This window comes from Corella eumyota, chromosome 5 (assembly GCF_963082875.1).
Source record: "Corella eumyota chromosome 5, kaCorEumy4.1, whole genome shotgun sequence".
NCBI classification, from domain to species: domain Eukaryota; kingdom Metazoa; phylum Chordata; class Ascidiacea; order Phlebobranchia; family Corellidae; genus Corella; species Corella eumyota.
Window position 1 is genome coordinate 4435779 of NC_137494.1, and position 25504 is coordinate 4461282.

Sequence of the window (25504 nt, forward strand, 5' to 3'; positions counted from 1 at the left end):
TTGATACTAAACATTAACAAAGAAAGGTTGCTTAGCACCCAATTGCAAGATTAATTCACCAACAGCAAATCGCCCTTCCAACTCTTTTCCAACCGACAAGGAGAAAACTAAGTAATGGTGAAAGATCAACAAATCATAAAGTAAACAGCAGCACAAATCAAAAGTTATATCTTAAACAAAAAACAGGTTTTAAATAAGGTTCTTTTATTTAAGTAAATTTAAAAAAGAATACAGTTGAAAAAGTTTACTTTTATAGATAGGAATCAATTCTTTAGAATAAAATAAAATGAAACGTTCCTGAAAACGCTCCCCCCAACATATTTAAATTTGTTATTTTTTCACAAATAACAACTGGTGAATTGTAAAAAAACAAACCAATTCAATTAAAATTTAACCTAGTCTTTTTTCATATTTTTCTTTCTTTTCACATCTACAATCTGTTCTTAGCTTAGCAATTAAACTTAGTGGTGGAAGTTAAAAGGTTGTTTTCTATGTTTGCACAAATTTTTAGTAAGAAGTCCAGCTTTAATCCGCCAATGTGGAAAGCTTCCTAGGTACAATTTATCCCTTATAATAAATAAACAAAATTATTACTGTAAATAGTTCGAATATGTTGAATATAAATATAGACCTAAATGAAGTTAATTTTTACCTTTTCTGCAAATCTGAAGCCAACAGTATCTGTTATTCTATTTTCTACACAATAAGGTGTTTCTTGGCAGAAATTTCACATTTGCCAAAACATTTACTTAACTAGGAAGATATTAAAAGGTTAGATTGTACAGGTAAACTAACAAAATTTATTTTTAAACACCTAAATGTTTTCAATTAATATAAGTTTTAGTTCAATCATCAGCAATTTCAATTATTATTGGGCATCCAAAAATCTTGCAAGATGATATGCTATTAACTGATTTATTTTGTCCAGCTAAAAAGTAAATGCACTTTAATAAAAAATTTAAATCATTTATAATTTAAAAAAAGTCGAATATAAATATAAATTGCTAAATTTTACCTGAACTATAAATGTTCAAACACCTGAAAAAATTACATAGTTTATTTGTAATTTAAATTGAGGCAAATAAAGTTGAAAAAATAGGATATAATTTTTTACCTTTTAAACTGTATAAAATACTAAACAACAACACCTTAAAAAAGCCTCGTAATGCCTGATGATTTAGCCACTGAAGCTAAATTGCGTAACGAAAAAAACACATTGCTCCCGAGTATATTGTTGGTTGTACTGATGTTACCAAACTAAAAAAAAGCAAATTTAAAAAAATATTTTTGTATCCTAATCAATGGTTGCTATTAGTTGGTTGATTAACCTACATTTGCCTACTGTTCAACCTACCTTGAGAAATTGTATAAAATGTATACACAAAAATTCGAAAAAGGTCAATCAGATTAATATATATATCTAAAAAAATACTATAATAAAAATCAAAAAAAAATCACTAAGTAAAAAAATTTTTAAATGTTTTTGACCAGAAAGTAAATAATGGCTGTTTGGAACTAAATTTGTTTTTTAATTTAAACTTAAGGTGGGACTAAAACATTTTAATTTATAAAGCAAAATTTACTTATAATTAGTAACATTATTAGCATAAGTCCATTAGATAAACCAAGTATTTAAATCATTTAGTTTTTTTATAATTTTGCATAAAATATATTTTAACATTTATTAATAATTGTATATGAGATATCAATATACCCAAAGTCTACCGTAAAACGGTATAATTGCTATATAGATGAAAAAAATTTAAATTGCCCTATTTAGGATGTATTAATTTTGTTAATACCTCAATACAGAAGCCATTCAATTTCTTACTATTTAGATGAAATTATGTAACTCCAACATTTTAGTGAAATTGATAAAGTTATTTATGCCTAGTTTGAGTTTAATTTTAAGCCATTGCCACAATTTTTTTTAATTTTAATATTGTTTCTTACAAAATTTAAAGACCCTTAACAATTAAATTCATTACATCATAATAATTTAAAAAAATAATGTGTCCTTTTATATAAAATTGTTTTATATATTAACCAAATGTAATAAAAAAAACTACAAAAAAGGTTAAATATAAATTTGACATATTTGAATTGTGTGCTGGTAGAGAAAAAAAAATTTTTGCATATAAAAAAACTAATTTTAAACAAAAAAATAATAAGTGCAAATTTTTTTTTAATTTGTTAACAATATTACCATTTTAACTTGGTATAGGCTATACTAATTTATCTTAAGAAAAAAAATAATACTTGAAAACTTATATGCATGCATGCATAAAGAATATGAATCTCATTCTTAGTCATTATATTGATTAAAATAGTATCTTTAGTTTTTATATATTTATATTTCTTACTAAATATTTCCGGGTGGGTTTTTAATAAAATCATATGATCATATTTTACTCAGAAGCATTGAAATCACCAGACAATGAAGTTACATTTCGATGATAACATGCTTCTGTATTAGATCATAGGTTGAATTCTGCAAAGACAATCTTTGTGAAATTTGCAATGAAAAAATTAAAAGAAACTGTATACAAGGTAAATTTATTAAGATATTTAATGTTTTTTTAGTAATTTGTTTTTAATGTTTTAAAAACAAACTATTAGAAATTTTAAATTTAACTGTAGGAATCTCTTAAACAGTTAAGTAACAAAATCAATAAAAAAATATTTTAAGTTTTTAAAAGACTATATTTCTGCCTATTTTAAAAATGTTTTTAATATAATTATTAGGGAAGACTTATTAAATAAAATGCAATTTAAATAAAAGTTTCTTTAGTCTAAATTAATTATATACAGTTTGATTATACATGAAAATTCAATCATATTTAAAAGATTTAATTGCTAACTTCAGTTACTCAAAAATATTATAAAGTTATACTTAAATTAAGACTATTGTGTTTTAACAAATTGCTGTAAATATACGATCTTGGTTTATAAGTTTTTAATTAGTTTTACTAAACCTAACAAGATATTACAATGTTAAAGCATTACACCAAGTTGGTGTTAGTTAAAATTTAAAATCAAGTAGAATAAGCCCAACATGTTTTTAGTTATTTAGACAACAATAGGAAAAGTTATAAAAAAGTACCAGCAAGCAACATAACTTTAATAAGGCCTTAAAGGCAGGTTTTTGTGTTAAAAAAGACAGGGTACCAAAAATATAATAAACTGGATTAAACTTTTTCCTTTATTTTAAATTTTGTACCTGTTCAACATTTTGATGGTTTGTAATATGTTAACATTTTCGGTCAGATGATTCTACTTGTCATTGTTAATAAATAAATGGCAGTTTTTTGCACTGTAATTGGTACACTATAAAACAAAATTAGGGTTGTGCATTAAAAATATAAAAGCCATTTAACAAAGGCTTAAATTGTCTAGCCTATTTGAAGTTTTTCAACTTTTTAGACCAAAATTAAAAAACGATATTAGTAAAACTTTACACTAAGATTACAAGTAGAAATACCGACCATTGACCTAGTTATTAAAAAATTATTATATATTGTTTAGTTATTTAAAGTTGTTAAAAAAAAATATGGAAATAAAGGTGTTTGTTACCATCAGACAAAAAGTTTACAATTTTTCTTTTGAATCCTAGAAGTTCATGAAAACCACGTTTTTTGATCAATGAGGTTAACCTTACATAGAAATCAATAAAATACAAATTTAAAAACAGATTTTATTTTATTATAATAAAAAAATTCATATTGGCCGAAACTAACATTTTTATTTCGGTTTAAAATATATAGTAATTTTGAACTTAAAATTACGATCACTTTGGTGTTATTTTAAACTAATCGATTTTTGTTAGAAAAAACCTTTAAGGCGACAGATCTAACGTTGCGTTGCGCTACATTACGATACGTAATCTTGCAACATTTATGTCCTTTTATACGTCACGATAAAAAAATTTATTTCGTCTTTACACAATTTTTTTTAGCTTTGTAGCTTATTTTAAACCCGCATTAGCTCACTCTAATTTTAAATAGGCCCTATAAAATCTTAAAATTAAATTTTTAGGAAGTTGTTATTAATTTGCTAAAAAGCTTAAACCTATTTTTATCCTTATTTTAATGAGTAGTATGATTGCTTTTAACTATAATTTGGTTATCGAATTTTGGTTTATATTTAACAACTATTTTGGCATAGGAACCTTAAACCAGATTTTCAGGTATTAATTCAAATTTTTGTAACTATTGGTTTTCACTTTTGCTAATGTTTGTTTTAAAACCAGGCTACAAATTTTTTTTCTACAGACGCCACCCAATAACCATTGATTAAAACGTTTCTTAAAGAGTTCAACGATTAAGCCGCATCAATGCCACACTGTTTGTCCTTGAGGCCCCATCACCATAAAGTGACCAAAAAGTACGTTTGTAGGTTGCAAAATGTAGAACAACTATACAGGACCAATGTTAGGTAGTGTATGTAGTTTAGTTAAACTACTATCGCCTAATTTCTATAAAATAAAATTTACATAAGATTACATTGATTTTATTCTGCATAGGATAAAACGATTTAAAAAATATAACAGTATTTGGAAAATAGGTTTTAAAAATTGCACGTTTTATGATTAACAGTCGTTAGTTTGATACGTTAATATTGCAGATTTTGATTGCACATCATAAATTTATATTTAAAATTATATATAACAGTGTGGGTTTATCTTTTTTAAAGATTCATTTACAGTGTTTTGGATACAGTAAAAATTTAGAACACGGTAGTACAAAAATACAAAATGTGAAGAATTTTAAAATGCTAACCAGTGGAAATAAAAATTAAAAAAAAAATTTACATTAAAAAGTGAATACATATTAATAGGCATAAAAATGACATTTTTGTGTAAATATAATTCGTATAGATCTCAACTGTCACTGGAATATAAGTAAATACAACACATTTTTTAAACAAAAAAAAATTATTTAAAAAAAAGGCATTATTAAAAAAAAGTTTATAATTGAACATAATTTAAGCGAAACTTTTGAATTTTAATTTAAAAAATGTTAATCAAGATATGAACTACAAATAATATTAAAATTACCATATTTAAATAAAAAAATTCAAATAAGTGCTACAAATAAACAAATAGAAAGGTTGTGACTACAAAATTTTTAGTTCTATGTATAAAAAAAGAAATGCAACAATATTTTAATTTCTTTACAGACAGAAGTTTTTTTTTTTATATAATAATATTTAAAAAAAAATAACATAATTTTTTTCTAAATAATTTTATGTATGCTGTGAGAACATGTTTTTTAGACAAAAATTGCTTTTATAAAGTCTTAAAACATTTGAATTATGTTAATAATAAACACTTAAAATAAGACTGTATAACAATAGCATATATATTATCAGCTATTAAACATTTTCTTACAGTAAATATATATAAAAAGAATCTTTTTTAAGCATTGCTTATTGGATTAACAAGTGGAACTAGAAGGCCGAAACAGTATATTCTTTATTTATGTTGTCACTGGCGTAGTTTTTAAGCCCAATCTTAAGATAAAAAAACTTTAGTTAATATATTACATTTAAAATTATTAAAACTTTATACAAAATTTATAACAAAAGTGCTATTAGGTGTACCTAGATAGCATCTAGGTCTTTAATTAGCTATGAATGGTTAGTTTATGATAAAAAACATGCAATGAGTCTAACTTAATTACATGCTTGTGTAAGTTATCACAAGTAGCAAACGAAATATTAATTTTTATGTTACATAATTTATTTTATTCAAATGCAAAATTTTTATAAAAGTTAGTTGAATGTTTAAACAAAAGAAAGTAAACATAATTTTTTAAATTATGTGACAAGGCAACCTACTACTTTTATACATCTCGTTTGCTTTAGTAGTCCTGTGTAACAATGTTCAATATTTAATTGTTGTTTTAACCAACTAAATTTAAATAACATTTTTTTACCCAAAAATCTAGACCTTTAAAATCAAAAAAAAAATTTTCTTTTGACTTACATGAGAATCATTGCCATGTAGATCGTCACCATCTCCTTAAAAATAGATAAGGTTATTACTTTGTCTTTTACTTCCTTGTTTGAGTTGACATAAGATTGTATACCAGGAAACTGTTGGCTTATTTTTATACGTTATTGTTTGCATTAAAGCATGTATTTGGTGCATAAAATAACAATTGGCATTGTGTGGTGTGTGGGACGTATGCCTTGTGTTTAAACCAACAATATTATTTTAAATTGATTTTTAAATGACTAAGCCTTCCTTTTATCTTTGTTGCATTGTTGTAAATTAAAATCTTAATGAAATATTATTTTCGGTCTGCATATAAGTATAAAAATTGCATTAATGGTGAACTATCTTTTTATATAGTTACCTGGTGGCTTTGGTTTTTTGTTTGACTTGTTAACCTCTGCATAGGCTTCATCAGGTGCTAATTTACATATTAAATGATTAATCATTGAAAAAGATTTTTTTGATGTTGATAAATGAATTCTTTACATGTTATTGCATGGCTAATTTATTTAAGCTTTATATATTTTTAAGTGAATAAATTCAAATAAAGGCAGATGCATCATATTTGGAAAACTTTAACAAATTAATTCTATAAGAATTAAAAAATTAAATTTCAAAGATTTAAAATTCTATAAACCTTCTTTAAATACATATTTACAGAAAATTAAATACCAGGTGCTGTATTTTTCTTTCCTTTCTTTTTTTTGCTAAAGTTGACCTCAGCATAAGCCTCACTTACTCCTGCAGAAGTGGATGGAGCATAAAGAGGGTTGACCCTCTCCTCCTTCTCATTTTTGCCTAGAATATAGAGAAAAATATTGCAATAAAATTACCATTTTGCAAGTAATTGTTTACTTAAATTTTCTTAGGCCCAACCATGTATTATATAATTATTTGCTAATATATACAAATTTTATTATAATTGCAGTTATCATTTTTATTTGTTGTAAACAAAAACCTTTTTTCTTCTTAGGTTTGTTGACTTCAGCATAAGCATCCTCAATTAAGTCAGGATCACCGGGTTGGTAAAGTGGGTTTACCTTTTCCTCCTTTTCCCCTTTACCAATAGATAGGACAATCAGAAAGCTTTAAAAACGTTTTTAATCAAAAATAGTTTTAAAAGAATATCACTAAAGTTCACCCTTTTTCTTTTTGTTTTTAGGTTTATCAACAACAGCATAGGCTTCTTCTATTTCATTTCCACTACCAGAGGGTCCATACAATGGATTATTTCGCTCTTCTTTTTCACTGTTGTCTACAGAAAAAGTATGAATTATAAAAAATCATTTTTTTAAATGAAAAGTATTTTTACCTTTCTTTTTCTTTTTTCCTTTTGATTTGTCCACAACAGCATAAGCTTCCTCTGCTCCAATTCGCGAGGTACCATATAAGGGGTTGTCCCTTTCCACCTTTTCATCTTTAACTGAAATATTAAAAATCAATAAATGAACTCTAAATTTAAATTTCTTTTTTCAATTTTCTAAAATAAACATTTAAAATAGTAACTGCAACAAAAACCATAAGAAAAAGTGAAGTTTTACAATTTATCTAATTTGAAGCTATTGAAAGCAATTTTTGTTCTAAACTATTTTTTATCACCTTTCTTTATCTTTTTAGGTTTATTGACAGCAGCATAGACGTCTGCACCATTTCCACCTTAAGAGATATACAATGGGTTATCTCTTTCTTTTACATTTATAAAACTTTCTGTCAATAATGTTTTTTAGCCTACTAATTTGTAAAAAACAATTGTGTTTTCACATTGCTAAAGTTAACAACTGGTTTCTGTAACCTCGGACACAAATTTTTACTTCTTTCTTTAGTAAAAGAGGATTGTTTCAATAAACGAGCAGAAAAAAGGTATTTTTACAAAACTTTTGACTGAATTTTCATACAACAATATAATTACAACTATAATTTATAATATCCTAAACTAGCAAAGGCAACTTAAGTCTTGGTCAGAATAACTGATGTTACTCTATGTTTATGTAGTAAAGTCGACCTTCCCACATCAAGAATAAATAGGTATAAAAAAGTGAACATACCACTATGCATATTTTAAATGGGAGTGGTGTTGTTTATACTTTCTGTTATAAAAAAATATTAAAATCTAAAAGTGTATTTTGAAATTAATTTATAAAAAAACTTCATAAAAACTTACCATTTTTCTTTTTGTTATTTTTTCTTCTTTGGCACCAAAGATATAACAAAACTCCAACCAACAATAAAACAACAACAACAACTACAATAATAATTATAATTGTTGTGTCCAAGCCATTTAAACTACCGGGTCCATTAGGGTCAATCGGTGTTGAATCAAAAACATTTACATCAAATTCAACAGAAAGTAGTTGAGTAGGAAATGTAGGGGATTGAATAGTTAATGTAAAACTACCATTGTCAGCTTGTGATACCTAAATGAAAAATGATCAATATGAAATTAACACTGGGTTTTAAAAAAGCAATCTATCAATTTCATTAAACAAATTGTTGTTAAAAAAATCTTATTTTACATATTATATAATTTAATCAAAAATTTTTTAAATAAAATAACTACATAAATTAACACAAGATTTACCTTATTTCTTGTAAATGAAAAAGTCTGTGAGTCACTTATATAGGTGAGTGGTTTCATATTATCATTTGCAACATTACTTCCTGCCAAAAAAAATCTAATTTTAATCCCTCATAAACTGATGTTTTAAAACCATTTAAATAATAAAAAATTTCCTGCTAAAATAAGATTAAAACTATTTGTTATTAATTCAAAATTACAAACCATTTAAAGTAAGACTTGAAATTGTAGAAAGTGGATTAGAAATAAATTGAAGTGTGCAAGTTCCAGTTTGATTGACAACCCAAGGTAATGAACATTTAACTTTTGTGGACGGAGATGTTAGCCTAGGGGAATCTATTTTACGAAAAAAAGGTTGATAAAATTTAAACTTTCTAATTTACAAAAAAATTAAATAAAATCCTTAGGAGTAAAAAACCTAATTTTTTTCTTAATTAATACACTATAATAAACTACATAGTTTTAAAAAACTATATTTTATTATTAATTATTTGCAGTATTAAAAACAATGATAAAACAATAGACAAAACAAATCAATATTACATGTAAAAGGTGTTATGCATGAATATTGTGGGTTAGGATTTTTATTAATTAAAATCCCAACAAGTTATTAACAGATTTCGATCTGATTTGATTAAATATCCACTTTCTAATTTTATTACAAACTCTGATGTTTAATTATTATTGGTTTGTAAACTGTGTTATTATAGTATGGATATTTTGTACAACTAGACCCAAAATAAGTCTACTGGTAACCTGTTAAACCAATACAAAAATATAAAGTAAAAGTTAACATAAAAATGATCTATAACAGTTAAACAACTTTACTTTAACATCTTATTATTAACATAAGACATTGTTATGTCATATTTTCTTTTATTTTTTGACTTGGCTACTAACTAAAACTGTAGATCTAAAAAAATGCCTTTACTGTTTTTACTTTTTTTTGACTTAACACAAAATATTATAAATTAAAAATCTGCAAATAATTGCACTTTACTTAAATTTACTATGTGCTTTGTTAAATAATCTTACAGCTCAACAAAAATTAATTTTAAAAATTGTTTATACATAAACTTTAAACATTTAAAACAACAAACAAGCTATGCAAAACAGGATAAAAAAAATTATCGGCATTTTAATGTTAGGAATAAATTTGTTCATTAACTACTCACATTGTACATTTAGTGTTTCAATATTTGATCTTCCAGTTTGACTAAATTCTGGTAGTTGAGTAAATGGAGAATTTGCTTGACAATATACTTGCTTACCATTGTCAGATGCTGTTAAACTTGCTGTTGTAAAAGTTAAACCCTAAAAATTTATAACAAAAAATATTTGTTAAATGTTTGAATTTAAGAATCCAAAAAGGCTAAAAATTGTTTTTTTAATTAAATGGTATAAATTAAAAATTTAAAAGCAAAAGAATTACTATTTAGCAGACAAAATTAAGAACTTTATTCTGAAAAGTAAACAAAAATTAATAAGTATTTACAATATCTTGTTGATTTGGAGTTTCTCCAATATAAAAAGTAGATGAAGTTGCACTAGGAATAATTTGATCATAATCACAAGTTAAATTTAATCTACTTCCTTCAATCACTGTTTCAACTTCATTTAATATTACAGTTGGAGCTGTGGTATACATTTGTTTTTTTACCAGATATTTTATGCAATAAATTAATTTATTTTTAAAATGAATATTTTAGGTAAAATTTCTAACAATATGAGTGAATTTAAGATAAAGTATGTATTGTTTATATTTTTAAATGTGTTGTTTAATATCCAAATTAAATCTATAACCATTTAGTAGAAGTTAAGTCAATAAGTTCTCAAGAAAAAGGGTGATCCAAAACAAAATTTACATTTCCAATAACCAGTGTAATATATTACCTGTCCAGCATTGTAAATTTTTCTGTCCACTCCACATTGCATTTGCCAAACAAGTAGTTGTATTAGATGTAAGTTGTCTTTGATTTGAATAAAATAACTCTCCATTGTTAGAACAACTAAATGTTCCAACTGAGTTGTAGGTTTTGTTTGTTGCAATAATTTCAACATTGTATGGAAATGTGGAACTACAATCTAAAACAATAAATCAAGTGTGATTTCATTTCTAAATAAGTTTATGTTAAAATATATTAATATACCCAAGTTAAATTATAAGTGAATCTAAACAATCACTGATAGAAACGGATAATATAAAAAAAAATTAGCAAAATATAAAAAGTTTGGTTCTTCACTTTATTTTAATACATTTATATTATTTAAAAATCTTCTATGTTACACAAATTTTATTATTAATAGTTTTATTACAAAAAATTGCCTAGTAATGGTAAAATAATAAAGGTTCTACAATTGTGCTAGTAATCATTCTAACTCAAGAAAATCACACAAAACAGCTACAAATATATAAGAAACTTTTATAAAATAACTAACCTTGAACAATAATCACCCAAACTTGAGTTAAAACAGGAATAGCACTACTATTAGCACATACTAAAGTAACATTAGATGAACTGTTAAGAGGTTGTAAAAAAGTGAGGTTAGAATAAATATTTCCATCTTCTATTACACAGGAGAATGAACTGGTGTTAAAGCATTCCATAAAAACAGCATTATAAAACTCTGTTGGACTTTCAGATTCAATCCAACTCCATGAACAATGATTAATATCAGCTGATTGTGGTATTGTAGCAGTTACAATTAAATATGCGTAACCTGTTGCCCAAACATCTCCATTTTGTAAAGGTGGAATTGTTGCTAGTTGAGCATTAACAACTACAAATAATTAAAAAAAAATATGTCAAGATAAAAATATATTAAAAACCTTTAAACTATAAAAAATTAAAATTCTTACCAAATAGATCTAATGCCAGAAAAATAAATTTATAAAAATTTGAATGCATATTTAAAAAAAAAAACCAACTACCAGAAATAAGAAATCGTTATTAGCATTCTTTCCTCAATGATTAATAATAATCTCCATGGTCTTTTTAGTATCTCTTAGTCTTTCCCCTATACTAAGTGTTGTACCCATGGTACGGCACATGTGTCACAAAAATTTGTTGTTTTTTTCAAAAATTTATTTTAAATTAAAATATGAAATTATAACATTTAGCACAAAACAGTTTAATATTTAAATAATTCAACAATGAGTAAAATAGAAATACAATAACGTAATAAAAAAACCTCGCGATGATTTGTTCAGGCTTATTTTTGCTCGATACAGTTGTTAGTAAATTTTAATGATTTAATTGTATATTTGCGGAATTTAAAATTTAAAATTACCAACGCTGTCTGGATATTTCAAATAAGTTGGTAAAAATCCTTGCAGCCTTAGCATACAAGCTTAGCGCTATTACCATACGGCCTTACTGTAGGCTACGATATTCGTTAATAGTGTAACAATCGAGTCTGATTGTCTTCCGTAAGAAAAGTCGTATTATAATTTAGAGTTTATTATTGCGAAAAGATACACATACAACCGTTCACAATCATAAAATAGATAAAACTTAAGATTAAGAGTAAACAACAATATGGCGGATTTGTTACAGGAATAACAACTTTCTTCAATTCTTTTTCGAAAAGAGCTAGTTAATTTGGAGATGCGTAGAAACACACAAATACAAATACTAAGCTCAAATTACCAGGTAAGGGTATTCTTAGAAATATTACACATGACGTAAAGTGATCTTTTACTTAACATAACCTGCTAGATAATAATATGATATAGCGATTTTGATGATTTAACAAATAGATGTATGAAGAACAAATACCATACCGAATCTGTTTTTTTTTAATAATGATTTTAAAAGATTAAAATCGTAATCGACAGAATAGAATCAGAACCGACGAAATAAGATCACAACCGACGGAATAAGATCACAACCGACGGAATAAGATCATAACCGACGGAATAAGATCACAATCGACGGAATAAGATTACAACCTACGAAATTAGATCATAACCGACGAAATAAGATCACAACCGACGGAATAAGATCACAATCGACAGAATAAGATTCACAACCGACGGAATAAGATCACAACCGACGGAATAGAATCACAACCAACGGAATAAGATCAAGACCGAAGGAATAAGATCATAACCGACGAAATAAGACCACAACCAACGAATTGAGATCACAACCAACGGAATAAGATCACAATCGACGAAATAAAAGTGAAAATTTTAGAAACAAAAAAAAAATTATATCCTTTTTTTTAAAGAAAACTGATTTACATTTTTCTAGTTTTGGGTTGCTTTTATAACTTAGCAATAATATTTGTACTATTAACCTGACTATAAAAGCAAAAAAGCATAAAAAATAATATGCTAAGGAAGGAAAAATTAATCGCTTTGGGGTTCACTTCATGCATACTGCAAAAAGTTATGCACTAAATTTCCTTTTGTATCAGATTGATTTTGTTTATATTCGTATTATTTTGTAAAATGGTCGTAACGGTTATAACGGTTTTACAAAAACTTATCTTACAAAAACAATAAAAAAAAATAAATAAAAACAAAAAAACATTTTACTTTCGTTAAGTTCAATAATAGTTGTTTAAAACTAAACCTTTTTATTTTGGATGTTACCACAGGCAAAATATAATATCGTTATAAAAAGTTTTCGTGAAGTGAACACTAATATATTAAATTTGCTAAGTTTTTGATTGTAGTTATTTTTAAAATAATCGAAGTACCATATAAAACGTCTTGGATTCATCAAAACGAAATCTATTCGATTGCTTAAATAAATAAACTTGATTTAACCATTTTTCATTTACTTGCGATTTAAATTATTTTTTTTTAGATGGCATATTTATTTTAATCCATTAAATTTAGCAAGTACAGCAGGGTCGCCTTGCAAATGTTATATATATATCTTTATCCTCGATGTGGGAAAGTCAAATGCGCGACTTAAACATAGAGTAACATCAGTTACTCCGACCCAGTCTCGAGTTGCCTGTGGCAGTTTGGGATATTATAGATTATAATTGCCCGATAATTATACTGCTGATCAAGTGCTGGCTCAGCAGGAGTTCACACCGTTTATAGCGCCTTACTCAAGGGCGCTACAGCATGAGATCAGTGAGGATTAAACCCACGACCTCATTAGTGGTGTAGCAAGTGTTCTTACCACTACACCACGCTGCCGGTAAATATTCAACAAGCAAAAATATTATCAAGTTTGGTTACAAGAGAATAGTCTAAGATTTCACACCTTTTCAAATTAAAAAAAAAAGTTTTATAAGCCATAACAGGTAATTGGTCTAGCATCAGAGTAGTTTATTTTAGTTTAAACCTATAGGCTATGGCCAATTTTATTACAACTAACAGTGGTTTGAGTTTTTAATTTAGTTCTAAAATTAAAAATAAAATAGTAATTAAAAAAAATTGGAAAACGGTAATTTAACAGAATTTAACCTTTGTGCATGGTTTAAAAACATAATATATGAAAAAAATTGACAAAAATAAAATTTTACACTCATATACTAATGCACATGCTTTACAATTACAGTAGAACATAATTACAGAAGTAAGATTGCAATATACACAAGAATTGCACAAATACAAAAAAACTTAAAATTATAGTTAAAATTTTAAATTACTAATTAGTTAATTGTAATACTCTGTTAAACATAGCCTAAATCTTAAAAATCTTTCTGGCAATGTACAGCTACATTTTCATATTTTTCTTTTCGCCTCACATTTGCATATTCACCCTTAAACAAATCAGCACATTTAATCTTTTACTAAGTTTAGGGTAATAATAGATATATTTAAATAATTGTTAAAATGCATAATCTTTAGAAAACCTTACATCTTCTTGAATTCTTTGAGATGTAGGAGAAAAGGATAAGCCTTAAAAAATGTGGGTTTATTATTGAATTAAAACAATAATTATATTACAAGTTACTGGCTTATTGTTACCTGGGTGAGAAGTTGTTGTAGAAACTTTTTGCTAAAACAATGAAGTCATATTATAACATTAACAAAAAAAAAAGAATTGTTAATAAACCAGAACCAAATCTTGTTAATATTTGAACACAATTAATTTAAAAAGTAAAAATAAAGCTAATATAAACAAAACTTACCTATAGATTGATTAAAATTAATATATGCTTCATTTTCACCTAATGTAAAGTTGTTTAGTTTTAAAAAAATATAAAAACATTTAAATAACCATTTTAAACAAAACTGGCAGAGAAACATTGTGTAAGAATGTCAGTTTTGTTTAAAATGGTTATATAAGGGCAATTTTCATTACAAACATAGTGTTTCAGTGGTAAAATAAAGGTTTATGAATAAACTACTAATAAAATCAAAAATTAAAACCAATACCTTGCTGAAATTGTTGCTTAGTGCATTTCCTTTGTGTTGTAATATTATTATTTTTGTTGTTAAAATGGACATGCATCCATGATGAAATAAGTAAAACAGCAAGTATGGCAAGCCCACAACATAATCCAATAATGACTGATTGATTCGTATTTTTGTTATCTGCGTCTTGATAACTTACTTCAACATTAAACTTAATTAAAAGTATTTCTCTAGGAAAATTGGACAATATAATGTGGGCTACATATTCCCCTTGATCTTCAAAAGAAACCTTAAGTAAATAATATAGAAGAAAAAATTAAAACAATGTTAAATAGGTGTTTGATTATTCACAGGTTTTAAAAATAAAAAAAACCTTTTCTTGAAACAGCAGTGCTATCTGTTGCATTTCTTGATTTTCGAAATTTAAAAAATATGTGTTCAAAGAGCTCGGTTTACCTTCACAGTAATAATATCTAAACTGATTTTTAGTTAATAAAATAAGTAAGCAAACTTACCATTTTTGGTAAGACTTATGGAATCAGCAAGTGGATTAGAAGAGAAAATCCCATAACAGCTGCCGGTTTGATTAACTATCCAAAAACAGTTTATTTTTTTTATCTCAGATTGAGGAGCATCTTTAAAAATAAAAAATGCAATTAAAATAGAAAAAAAATAACCTTTTGGATTTTGCACAAAAACTATTTTAAACCCACATTGCACATTAAGTGTGGCAATATTTGATCTTCCACTTTCGTTAAATTTTGGTAGTTGAGTAAATGGAGAATTCGCTGGACAATATACTTGCTTACCATTGTCAGATGCTGTTAAACTTGCTGTTGTGAAAGTTGAACCCTAAAGGTATAAAATAAATAATAATAGTTTTATTTTTTAACCAAAAATGTTAATAAAATAAACTTTTATTAAATGCTGAAAAATATAAAATTAAGCATAATATTATTATTTCAGCTGTTTAAATAAATATATATTACGAACATTATTGTAAAAAATGAACAAAAATAAAGTTTACCACATCTTGTTGATTTGAAATATCTCCAATATAAAAAATAGATGAAGTTGCACTAGGAATAACTTGATCATAATCACAAGTTAAATTCAATCTACTTCCTTCAATTACTGTTTCAACTCCACTTAGTGTTACTATTGGGGCTGTTATGTACAAATTTTACCAGATATTTAATTAAGTAAACTAAATTTTATATTTTCTAAGTGTGTAATATTACTAAGTGATATTAATTTTTAAGTGTGTGATATTAGCTTTTTGGATTGCCTATTCTTTGTTCTTGTGTAATAATTGAGAACCTATGAGGCATAAATGGAAGTTTTTATTTTTGCCTTTCATTTGCAAAATTGTCATGCTGCTTTTTGCTATTGTAAGTTTATTATGATTGCATTTTTTTTAACTAAGTGTTATGTTCTTTGTGGTAAGTTGAGGTTTTAACTATTATGTTGGATTTACTATTACAGTTAATGTTAATATCTGTTTTTGATATTTTGTTTTAATTTGGTATTTATTCATGTTTATTTTTTACCTAATAAACAAAATATGAGCGATAAGGTTTTCAGGTAGTAACTAGATTTATTAAATTAACAAAAAATTCCACTTGTTACTTTAACAGGACAACTTGTTTGTTTGTATAAATTTTTACTAAAATGATTGTAAAAATTTTTTTTGATTTTGTAAGCCTAGATTTGATAACATTGTGTAAAATAATACCAGTCCAGCATTGTAAACTATTTTGTCCACTCCACATTGCATTTGCCAAACAAGTAGTTGTATCAGATGTAAGTTGACTTTCATTTGAATAAAATAACCCTCCATTGTTAGAACAACTAAATGTTCCAACTGAGTTGTAAATTCTAGATGTTGCAACAACTTCAACATTGCATGGAAATGTTGAATCACATTCTAGAACAATAAATCAAGTTTTATTTTATTTCTAATCAAGTCTATGTAAAAATATATTAATATACACATGGTAATCGTCGTATCTAAAAAATTACTGATATGAAGGACAATATAACAAAATTGTTGTAAAATATAAAAGTTTTGGTTTTGTACTTCATTCTCAAAATTTATATTGTTTTAAGTATACGCAACAGAACACAAGTTTTACTTCAATAGTTTTATTACTTAACCAAAAAAAAGATTTTACAATTGCCCTAGTGGCGATCCCATCTATAACCTCCTTTTTGCAAATTCTCATAAAAACCATCTAACAATAAACTCTTATAAAATAACCAACCTTGAACAATAATCACCCAAACTTGAGTTAAAACAGGTGTAGCACTATTATCAACACAAAACAAAGTAACATTAAATGAGCTGGTAAGAGGTTGTAAAAAAGTGAGATTCGAATAAATATTTCCATCTTTTATTACACAGGAGATTGAATCAGTGTTAGAGCATTCCATTAATACAAAATCATAAAACCCAACAGGACTTTCAGATTCAATCAAACTCCATGCACAAGAACTAATATCAGCTGATTGTGGTATTGTAGCAGTTACAATTAAACCTTTGTAACCTGTTGCCCAAACATCTCCACTTTGTGAAGGTGGAATCGCTGTAAACTCACCTCTTGATAATGGAACAACTTAAAAATAGGAAAATAATTATCCACAGTATAAAGAAAAAATATAAATATTGGTGGTGCCTACAATTTTTAACATAATTTTTTAAAAATTTTACCCAAAAGTAAATTCAAGATATAAATTTTGACATATTTGATCCATGAGAAAACCTAAACACAATAATGGTGACATAACTATTTAAAGTTTTAATGGGGTTTATTAGCTAGATTTTATTTAAAAATAACTGTATAAATATATATACAGTATTTATCAAAAAATTAATTGCGACATAGCTTATTTGTCTAAACTAAAATCAAACAAACAGTTTCTTCTTAAATATTTTAGCTTAGTGTATATATATATATCAATTAAATTAACTAATAACAACACTCTATACAAACTTAACAATGAGCATTGTAACTAACTTTGTTCGACAACAGCATTGTAGTCACCTACTCAGGTAATATAAAATATCAAACCCTTTGTTACTTTGTGATTATTACTGAAGATTACAGAGCTATCTACACAGCTAGTATTGGGTTGTAATCATATAGTTAATGCTTGCAGAATAATTTTTTAAACAAATACTGTGCAAAAACATGCTGCTATTTAGTAACTGTGTTAACACTTTAATATATATCTAAAACTTTAAAAAAAAAAATTTAGGGCCAATACGAAAAGTAAGTTGTCAATTGGTGGAATTTCCTAATAAATTGGTGAAATTTCCTAATAAATGCCTTAACTCAAGAAAATATTTCATGCAAAAATTAATATATTTTTTAAATAAATATTGATAAAAATTTGTTGACATTTAATTCCCATGTTAACTTTTAAAATCTAAATGTTAAAACTTATTTAAAATTAAGCACTTCATGAAGGGATTGTGCGGGCACAGGGTTTATGTTTTAATTATGTTGAAATTTTTCTAACTTGCACAAAAATATCAATGCTATTAGATTGGTCAAGTAGTTGACCTGTAAGTGTTTGTAAGCTAATATTAATCGTTTTTGAACGGTAGACTTTTAACAGATAAAATTAACAAACAGATATAACCTAGACTTTTAACAGATAAAATTAACAAACAGATATAACCTTTTTTTGTTATAATTTTTTAAATACAGCCTACCTAATTAAAAATACTTTGAAAGTAATAAATATTTTACATGGTATAGCTAAATTTTGCCTTTTATGCAAAGTTTGTTCTCTGCAAAAAAACTATAAAAGAAAACGATAGATCGCTGAGAAACGACAAAAATAGGATATTTTTCTATGTCTGCCAAAATATGAACTTACGACGATAAAGTCGTGGATCACGTGACTCGCGAGTGTGGGGATTTTCCCTATTTAGAATTTTTCAACTTCAAACCCTGATATCTCAAAAACTACTTAATCAATTTTAAAAATAATGGTTTTATCGAGCAAGTTAAAAAAGTTACCTTGCGGTAAAAGTTAAAAGTTACCAATAGAAAATAAAGGAACCGCCTCGATTCACTTAAAACATCCCGGAAGCGACAGGGAAGTAAAATATGTATATTACACTATTAGGACCCTTAAAACTTCACTGCCGAAAACATGTGCAGTTGTTATATTAAATAATTTTTTAAATTAAGTGAGATAGATGTCATTTAGTCTGATACATTTAAATAGTCGGCACGTGAAATAAATAATAACTTATATTTGCAAATATTATTCAGTATAGAAATTCATAGTATAATAATTAATTTTTATTTAACTATTGTTTAAAATAACGACATTATTTTGAAAATACAACCAATCAACAACTTACATTGTTTTCGTCACTTTAAAGACAACAATTTTTGCACATTGTTAAAAAGAATTATTAATTAATTCCTTCTTTGAAAACTCTTCATATACAAATTTATTTTTTTATTTTTAATTAAAATGTAAACTTCTTGCTGTTTTAACAAAAGTATTTTTTGTGCCGAGGTATCTGCTGGCTGAAGGGACTGGCTATCTTTCTGCATCAGGTCCCACTAGTAGTTACCACACAGTGACTATTTACCACACAATGCGCGTTGACTGTTTGTTGACTGTTTTTTGAGGATGTTGTCATTTGATTAAAAAAACAAATACCGACAATAACAATAGGACACTTCTTTAACTCCAGCCTTAATCCTCTTTAAAAAATGCCGTTAGTTCTTCTTAATACAAAAAAAGGATTAAAAAATTTCCTTGTTTTTTTTTTGTGTTAAATGTATAATTAGTAAATGTATAAATAGTGTGATAATTAGTAGGAACGTTCTACATCACATATTGACAAATTTGTGATGTAGAATGTAGAAATTTTGACAAATTTTGTTAATTTAACTTTTTTTAATAATTGTGTTTAAATTTCAGAAGGTTTTTACCATAAATTCCAAAGGTTAAATTTAGCTATATTTCATTTTCCGGTTCCTTTATTTTCCGTTTCTTTTATTTTCCGTTCCTTCATTTTCCGGTTCCTTCATTTTCCGTTCCTTTATTTTCCGGTTTCTTCATTTTCCGTTCCTTCATTTTCCGGTTCCTTCATTTTCCGTTCCTTCAATTTCCATTCCCTCATTTTCAGTCGACCCAATATTTATACCATTATCTTATCTTCTCTTTAGTTTATAGTAGATTTCGCATCGTTCCTAGTCATTTAAAGTCAATCACACTTATTCCTTACCATTTTGCAAATACCGTAGTCATCCCGCAGCAAAGTACAAAAATGTCGTCACGTCCCGCATTCCGCAAATTTTTGTTAATGTTTACATTTAGTATTGTCCCGTCTGCCGAAGTCACAGAGTTAGAGTTAAGTTCAACAAAATTTTACTTATGAAACTTGTTATATATTGATTGTAAATCTTCCACGTGCAGACATTAAATTCCTTTTTTTTTAATTTGCAGTTATCCAGATATTATAATCAGATAATTATTTGTTACCAAACCTTTAATGAAGTGTTTCTAAGTTTTAGGAATTAAGCTTTACTTTTAACAAGATTCGTTACAAAAAATTACCTTTTTAAAAAATCCTAATATGTTTTTGTGGTTTAAAACCGGTTTTGTTGCAGTTTTACTGATTTTACTCAACATTTCAGGTAGGTTTTGGCTTTGATTTATTGGTAAGAATAAAGACAGTCTGACAGTCCACAGCCTTAAAATATTTGCAAACCATTAATCAGTCTTTAAATGTCTCTGTCATTTTTTGTTTATTGTGTGGACTTTAGTTTTTTAACTTTGTTAGCAATTTTTTCAATTACCAAAAATATTTGCTTTTTGTTACTTAACTTATAAAGGATAGTTAGTTGTTAGTTTAGGTAACCAGACACTTCGGCCCCCGGACACTTCGGCCAAGACACTTCGGCCAAAATTTTTTTTTCAAAATAGCGGGGATTTTGCATTTTAATTACCGCGAGAAATTTTATTTTCGCGTAGTTTTATACAGCTTTTTAGACAGTATTTGAAACAAAATAAGCAGTAAATTAATATTTTTTTTTAATAATAATGTGCAAGAACATGTTATCTTTCTTTTGGCGTGTCAATTTTTTAATTTTACAAACTAAAACCTATAAAAAACTAATTTTGAAAGAGCGCACTTTTAGGTGACGGAGGACAATCCATAATGATATCTCGTATTTTGCCAAATAGTGCCGCCTTTCCAAACAATATTTGAAGAAAATAGAGCGTTAATTTTTCATTTTTTACACTAAGGATTATGCATAAATATGTTATCTTTCTTTTCCCGTGTCAATTTTTTAATTTTACAAACTAAAACCTATAAAAAACTAATTTTGAAAGCGCGCGCTTTTAGGTGACACAAGACGATGCATTATGATATCACGTATTTTGCGAAATGGGGGCCGTCTTTCTAAACGATATTTGAAGAAAATAGATCATTTTTTATACTGAGGAATGTGCATAAATATGTTATTAGTTATTGTCCGTGATAATGTATATAAATTTATAAACTAAAACACAAAGAATGAAACGTTTAAAGAGTTGCCAGAAGATTTGTCCTGCAAAAAAACGGCGGGGAGTCGACGATGAAATTCCCGTGTATATAGTCAGCGCAAGACCATATTTTACTGATATTCAAAATAAAATTTTGCATAAAGTACAGTATATATAAAAGTTTTTATTAGTTGTTACCTTAATGACATATGTTAGTTTTTAAAATATTATTTTTTTTTAATTTTTGTTTTTTTTACCAAATTTTATTTAAAATATCGGTAAAATATGTTCTTGCGTTAAAGGTATGCGCGGGCTTAACGCTGCAGGCTCCTCGCAGTTTAATGAAAAATTTCGCAGGCCGAAAGCGATTAGTCGTAAAATTTTGAAGGCCAAAAGCACCCGTCTTTAATTCGTTTTAAAAAAAGGTTTTTGAAACAAAAATTAAAAAAAAAAAATAATATTCTAAAAACTAACATATGTCATTAAGGTAACAACTAATAAAAACTTTTATATATACTGTACTTTATGCAAAATTTTATTTTGAATATCGGTAAAATATGGTCTTGCGCTGAATATATACACGGGAATTTTATCGCCGACTCCCCGCCGTTTTTTTTCGGGACAAATCTTCTGGCAACTCTATAAACATTTTATTCTTTGTGTTTTAGTATATAAATTTATATACATTAACACGAGCAATAACTAATAACATATTTATGCACATTCCTCAGTGTAAAAAATGATTAATTCATGATCTATTTTCTTCAAAGATCGTTTAGAAAGACGGCCCGGCCCCCATTTCGCAAAATACGTGATATCATAATGCATCGTCTTGTGTCACCTAAAAGCGCGCGCTTTCAAAATTAGTTTTTTATAGGTTTTAGTTTGTAAAATTAAAAAATTGACACGGGAAAAGAAAGATAACATATTTATGCATAATACTCAATGGAAAAAATAAAAAATTAACGCTCTATTTTCTTCAAATATTGTTTGGAAAGGCGGCACTATTTGGCAAAATACGAGATAACATTATGCATTGTCCTCCGTCACCTAAAAGCGCGCGCTTTCAAAATTAGTTTTTTATAGGTTTTAGTTTGTAAAATTAAAAAATTGACACGCCAAAAGAAAGATAACATGTTCTTGCACATTATTATGTTTTTTATTTTTTTTAACTTGAAAAGTTTTTATTTTTATTAACATAAATTATTTTTTATGTCAAAATTCCGTTGTGTGGTTTACTATTTTTAAATGGTAAATATACTTAACAATTACACTAACTGCATCAATTTCTAATATCTTTTTTGCTGTAGGTGCCTCTTTTTTAATTAAAAATTCTGATGTTAAAACATACAACATTAAAATTAAAAATTTATTTTAAATTTTTTTTTTCATTTTTTTTTCTGTATGCATCGCGAAATTTAATAACTGTGATATATTCAAAGTTCAAACTTGTTATTCATCGGTTTTATATGTAATAAAGTTAACACGCAACAAACATGTAAGGTTTTTTTGCAAGGCAATTATAGGAATTGTGCAGAATATATTAATCTTAAAAAATTACAATATTTTTAAAGCTTAATTTTGCATTGGTATAAAGTTTAAATAAATTACGCATATATCATTTATTGTGTAAGGGGCATTATGTTCTTGCTTTTGTATAATAGATTTCACTTCTTTGTGTACCAAGCTATTGTCTTGAAATTTTATTTCCGTGTATTTCAACGTCTGCTATTAATATGATTCGCTATCAATTTACACAAAAATATCACGTGAGTTTTTATACAAAACCAGACAGCAAAGCAAAGTCACAACACCAGCAAAAAAAAAGACGAACCATCGCGAAAATATAATTCCCGTTTTATTTTCTGCTTTGTAAACAACATACCAAAAGTCAACACCATTTAAATAAATCTTGTTGTTGGCTTATAAACTTAGCAACTTAGTCTTTGTTATAGACCAAGTCTTTGTTGGTTGCTAAGTTGGCTTATAAACTTAGCAACCACATTTTAAAAGGCATTTGGTCTTTGTTATACGAAGGCAGATAACATACACAAAAATATTTTTTGAACAGTAAATTAAATTCAAAATCGAAATTGTATTGTTTAACTTCTAACGGCTTACGTGATTTGTTCAATTAAAAAAAGGGATGGGGAATATAAATTTACAATCTCGTATAGTTGTAAGTTTTTACAGTTGATCGCAACTATAACGCTCCTAAATAGAACAAGTAACCTAATGCGAAGTTTATTATTTTGAAGAAACCACTAGTCCATTGTTTTAAAGCCAGACAAAGCAAACTTGTGTCTGGGCAAAGTCTGTTCACTTGATCACAACGTTTAAACGAAAGTGATTAACGTAGAAACAAAAATAAGAATTGTATATACAACGGTTGTTTTTGCATGGTTAACAAAAATTGTATAGTCGACAAAATACCTTCGTAGTTAAAATAACAATCATTCAATATTTATAAGAAGTGGGGGTTACCTATCTGCTTAACGAATATGCAATATTTATTTTATTAATAGTGTTTTTATTAATGGTTATATATTTTAAAAGCTTTGCTTGTTTATATATTGACTAATTAAGTGTGGGATCATATTTTATAAGCGTCATATCCTTGCAGTAAGATTGATATCCTGGTATTAGTTACCACAAGCTGCTAAATGCTTATATATGTTGTGTAGAAAAATATTCTAAGTGATGCAACCAATTGTATATAAATATTCAACTGAAAATAACAAATCATTGACAGGGCCACAAACGAAATATTTGGAAAAGCCCCCGTGTTTTTGTATATATTTAAATTCTTTTTTCACGTGTAAACTCTGTTTTTATTAGAGCCTTTATTATTTTTTGGCTTTACGTTAATTGCAAACGTTGTTATTCTTTAAACTAATGCCATTTTATAAACAAAGGTTTACACACAAAACTAATTTAGCGCGTATTTGGAAAATTTCCTTTTAAGTAATTGCTGCAGTTTTAACCTTTTGATACGTTAGTTATTAAGTTTAAAATAGTTTCAAAAATTGCATTACATGCATATAAAAAAAACGAGTTTTTACTTGTTTTGCGTCTTACATTGCGGTAACATATTTTTCATATTCAAAACCTATTAATCAAATAGTAAAACACAAAGGCAACATTTGTCACGACGACCCGGTCTTAAGTCGACAGTCATGATTGCTAATAGATACCCAATTATAAAGTTTGGCAAAATGTCGTACCGATTATAGCGCCTCATTTCAATGCATGAAAGCAGCAGGGATTAAAACCTGGACCTACAGAACTTAATTTTTATGGTCACTACTAATATTGGTACTAAATATTAATAAAATTAGGTTGCTTAGCACCGAATTGCAAGATTAATACATCAACAGCAAATCGCTCTTCCAACTCTTTTCCAACTGACAAGGAGAAAACTAAGTTTTTTTTTATTTTGGTTTTTCGCACTTTGAAGGTATTAATGTTTACGTAAAGATTTTAAGTATGTTATGCCATGGTTACTAAACCCAAAAATAATAGTGAAAGATCAACAAATCAGAAAGTAAACGGCAGCACAAATCAAAAGTTATATCTTAAACAAAAAAAAACAGGTTTTGAATAAGGTACTTTTACTTTACAGTAAAAAAAGTTTACTTTTATAGATATGAATCAATTCTTTAAAACAAAATGTTACCTGAAAACGCTCCTGTAGCGAATCTAATTAAAAAAAACTGTTCTTTAGTGGTTAGTTGATACAAGAATATAACATTCTGGCTAATTCTTACGGAAATAAACTTTGAATTTAAGTAATGTCTAAATCCATGTTTATTGAGTGGCGTCCGTTGACCAGAACGAAATTGCCTAACTGTTTTTAAAACGAACGTTCGTACTTAATAAAAAGAGGAAATGAATCGTTGAAAAAATGATTCAATACCAGAAAAACGAGGTTAGAGTTCCCATGTGAAAAGAGATGTTAAATAACCCGCAAATTGGATAAACAAGTTATAGTTAAAAGCATTGGAACTTATTATTTAAATAGGGAGAAAAAAATACGTCAAAGCTTGACAGCAACTAAATAACAATTCCATTTCAAATCAAC

At 26.7% G+C, this 25504-nt stretch overlaps 2 protein-coding genes and 1 long non-coding RNA gene across 12 annotated transcripts; 1 reads left to right on the forward strand and 2 right to left on the reverse strand.

Annotated features, from left to right (window-relative positions):
• Nucleotides 1–2420: 2420 nt before the first annotated feature.
• Nucleotides 2421–10644, forward strand: LOC145753877 (uncharacterized). Of its 4 annotated transcripts, none has more exons than XR_014283871.1 (6): nt 2421–2550; nt 4272–4434; nt 6659–6841; nt 6972–7264; nt 7616–7858; nt 8805–10644. It is a non-coding gene; the product is annotated as an uncharacterized LOC145753877 (long non-coding RNA). The 4 variants fall into 4 exon arrangements; XR_014283873.1 differs by having other exon boundaries at nt 6972–7028; nt 7161–7264; nt 7616–10644; XR_014283872.1 differs by having other exon boundaries at nt 6972–7019; nt 7161–7264; nt 7616–10644.
• On the reverse strand, nt 5259–11559 carry LOC145753837 (uncharacterized). Of its 5 annotated transcripts, none has more exons than XM_082570314.1 (17): nt 11434–11559; nt 11013–11354; nt 10467–10658; nt 10069–10208; nt 9749–9887; nt 8778–8909; nt 8577–8656; nt 8160–8412; nt 7598–7654; nt 7311–7421; nt 7140–7253; nt 6957–7055; nt 6671–6796; nt 6360–6416; nt 5987–6018; nt 5839–5870; nt 5259–5511 (listed from the first exon to the last, which is right to left on the reverse strand). In XM_082570314.1, exons 1-16 carry the CDS (start codon nt 11480–11482, stop codon nt 5862–5864), a joined length of 1932 nt encoding a protein of 643 aa, XP_082426440.1. In that variant the 5' UTR covers nt 11483–11559; the 3' UTR covers nt 5259–5511; nt 5839–5861. The 5 variants fall into 5 exon arrangements, with proteins under 5 accessions (XP_082426440.1, XP_082426438.1, XP_082426437.1 ...); XM_082570312.1 differs by having other exon boundaries at nt 5987–6021; XM_082570311.1 differs by lacking the exon at nt 5839–5870.
• A 2606-nt stretch (nt 11560–14165) lies between these two features.
• On the reverse strand, nt 14166–25242 carry LOC145753850 (uncharacterized). Of its 3 annotated transcripts, XM_082570343.1 has the most exons (14): nt 25100–25242; nt 20491–20626; nt 17612–17663; nt 17166–17516; nt 16637–16828; nt 15929–16068; nt 15615–15753; nt 15417–15536; nt 15275–15357; nt 14923–15190; nt 14676–14714; nt 14512–14542; nt 14402–14442; nt 14166–14303 (listed from the first exon to the last, which is right to left on the reverse strand). In XM_082570343.1, exons 2-14 carry the CDS (start codon nt 20563–20565, stop codon nt 14299–14301), a joined length of 1536 nt encoding a protein of 511 aa, XP_082426469.1. In that variant the 5' UTR covers nt 20566–20626; nt 25100–25242; the 3' UTR covers nt 14166–14298. The 3 variants fall into 3 exon arrangements, with proteins under 3 accessions (XP_082426469.1, XP_082426468.1, XP_082426470.1); XM_082570342.1 differs by having other exon boundaries at nt 14289–14442; XM_082570344.1 differs by lacking the exons at nt 20491–20626; nt 25100–25242 and adding an exon at nt 17919–18050 and having other exon boundaries at nt 14289–14442.
• Between the last annotated feature and the right edge of the window lie 262 nt (nt 25243–25504).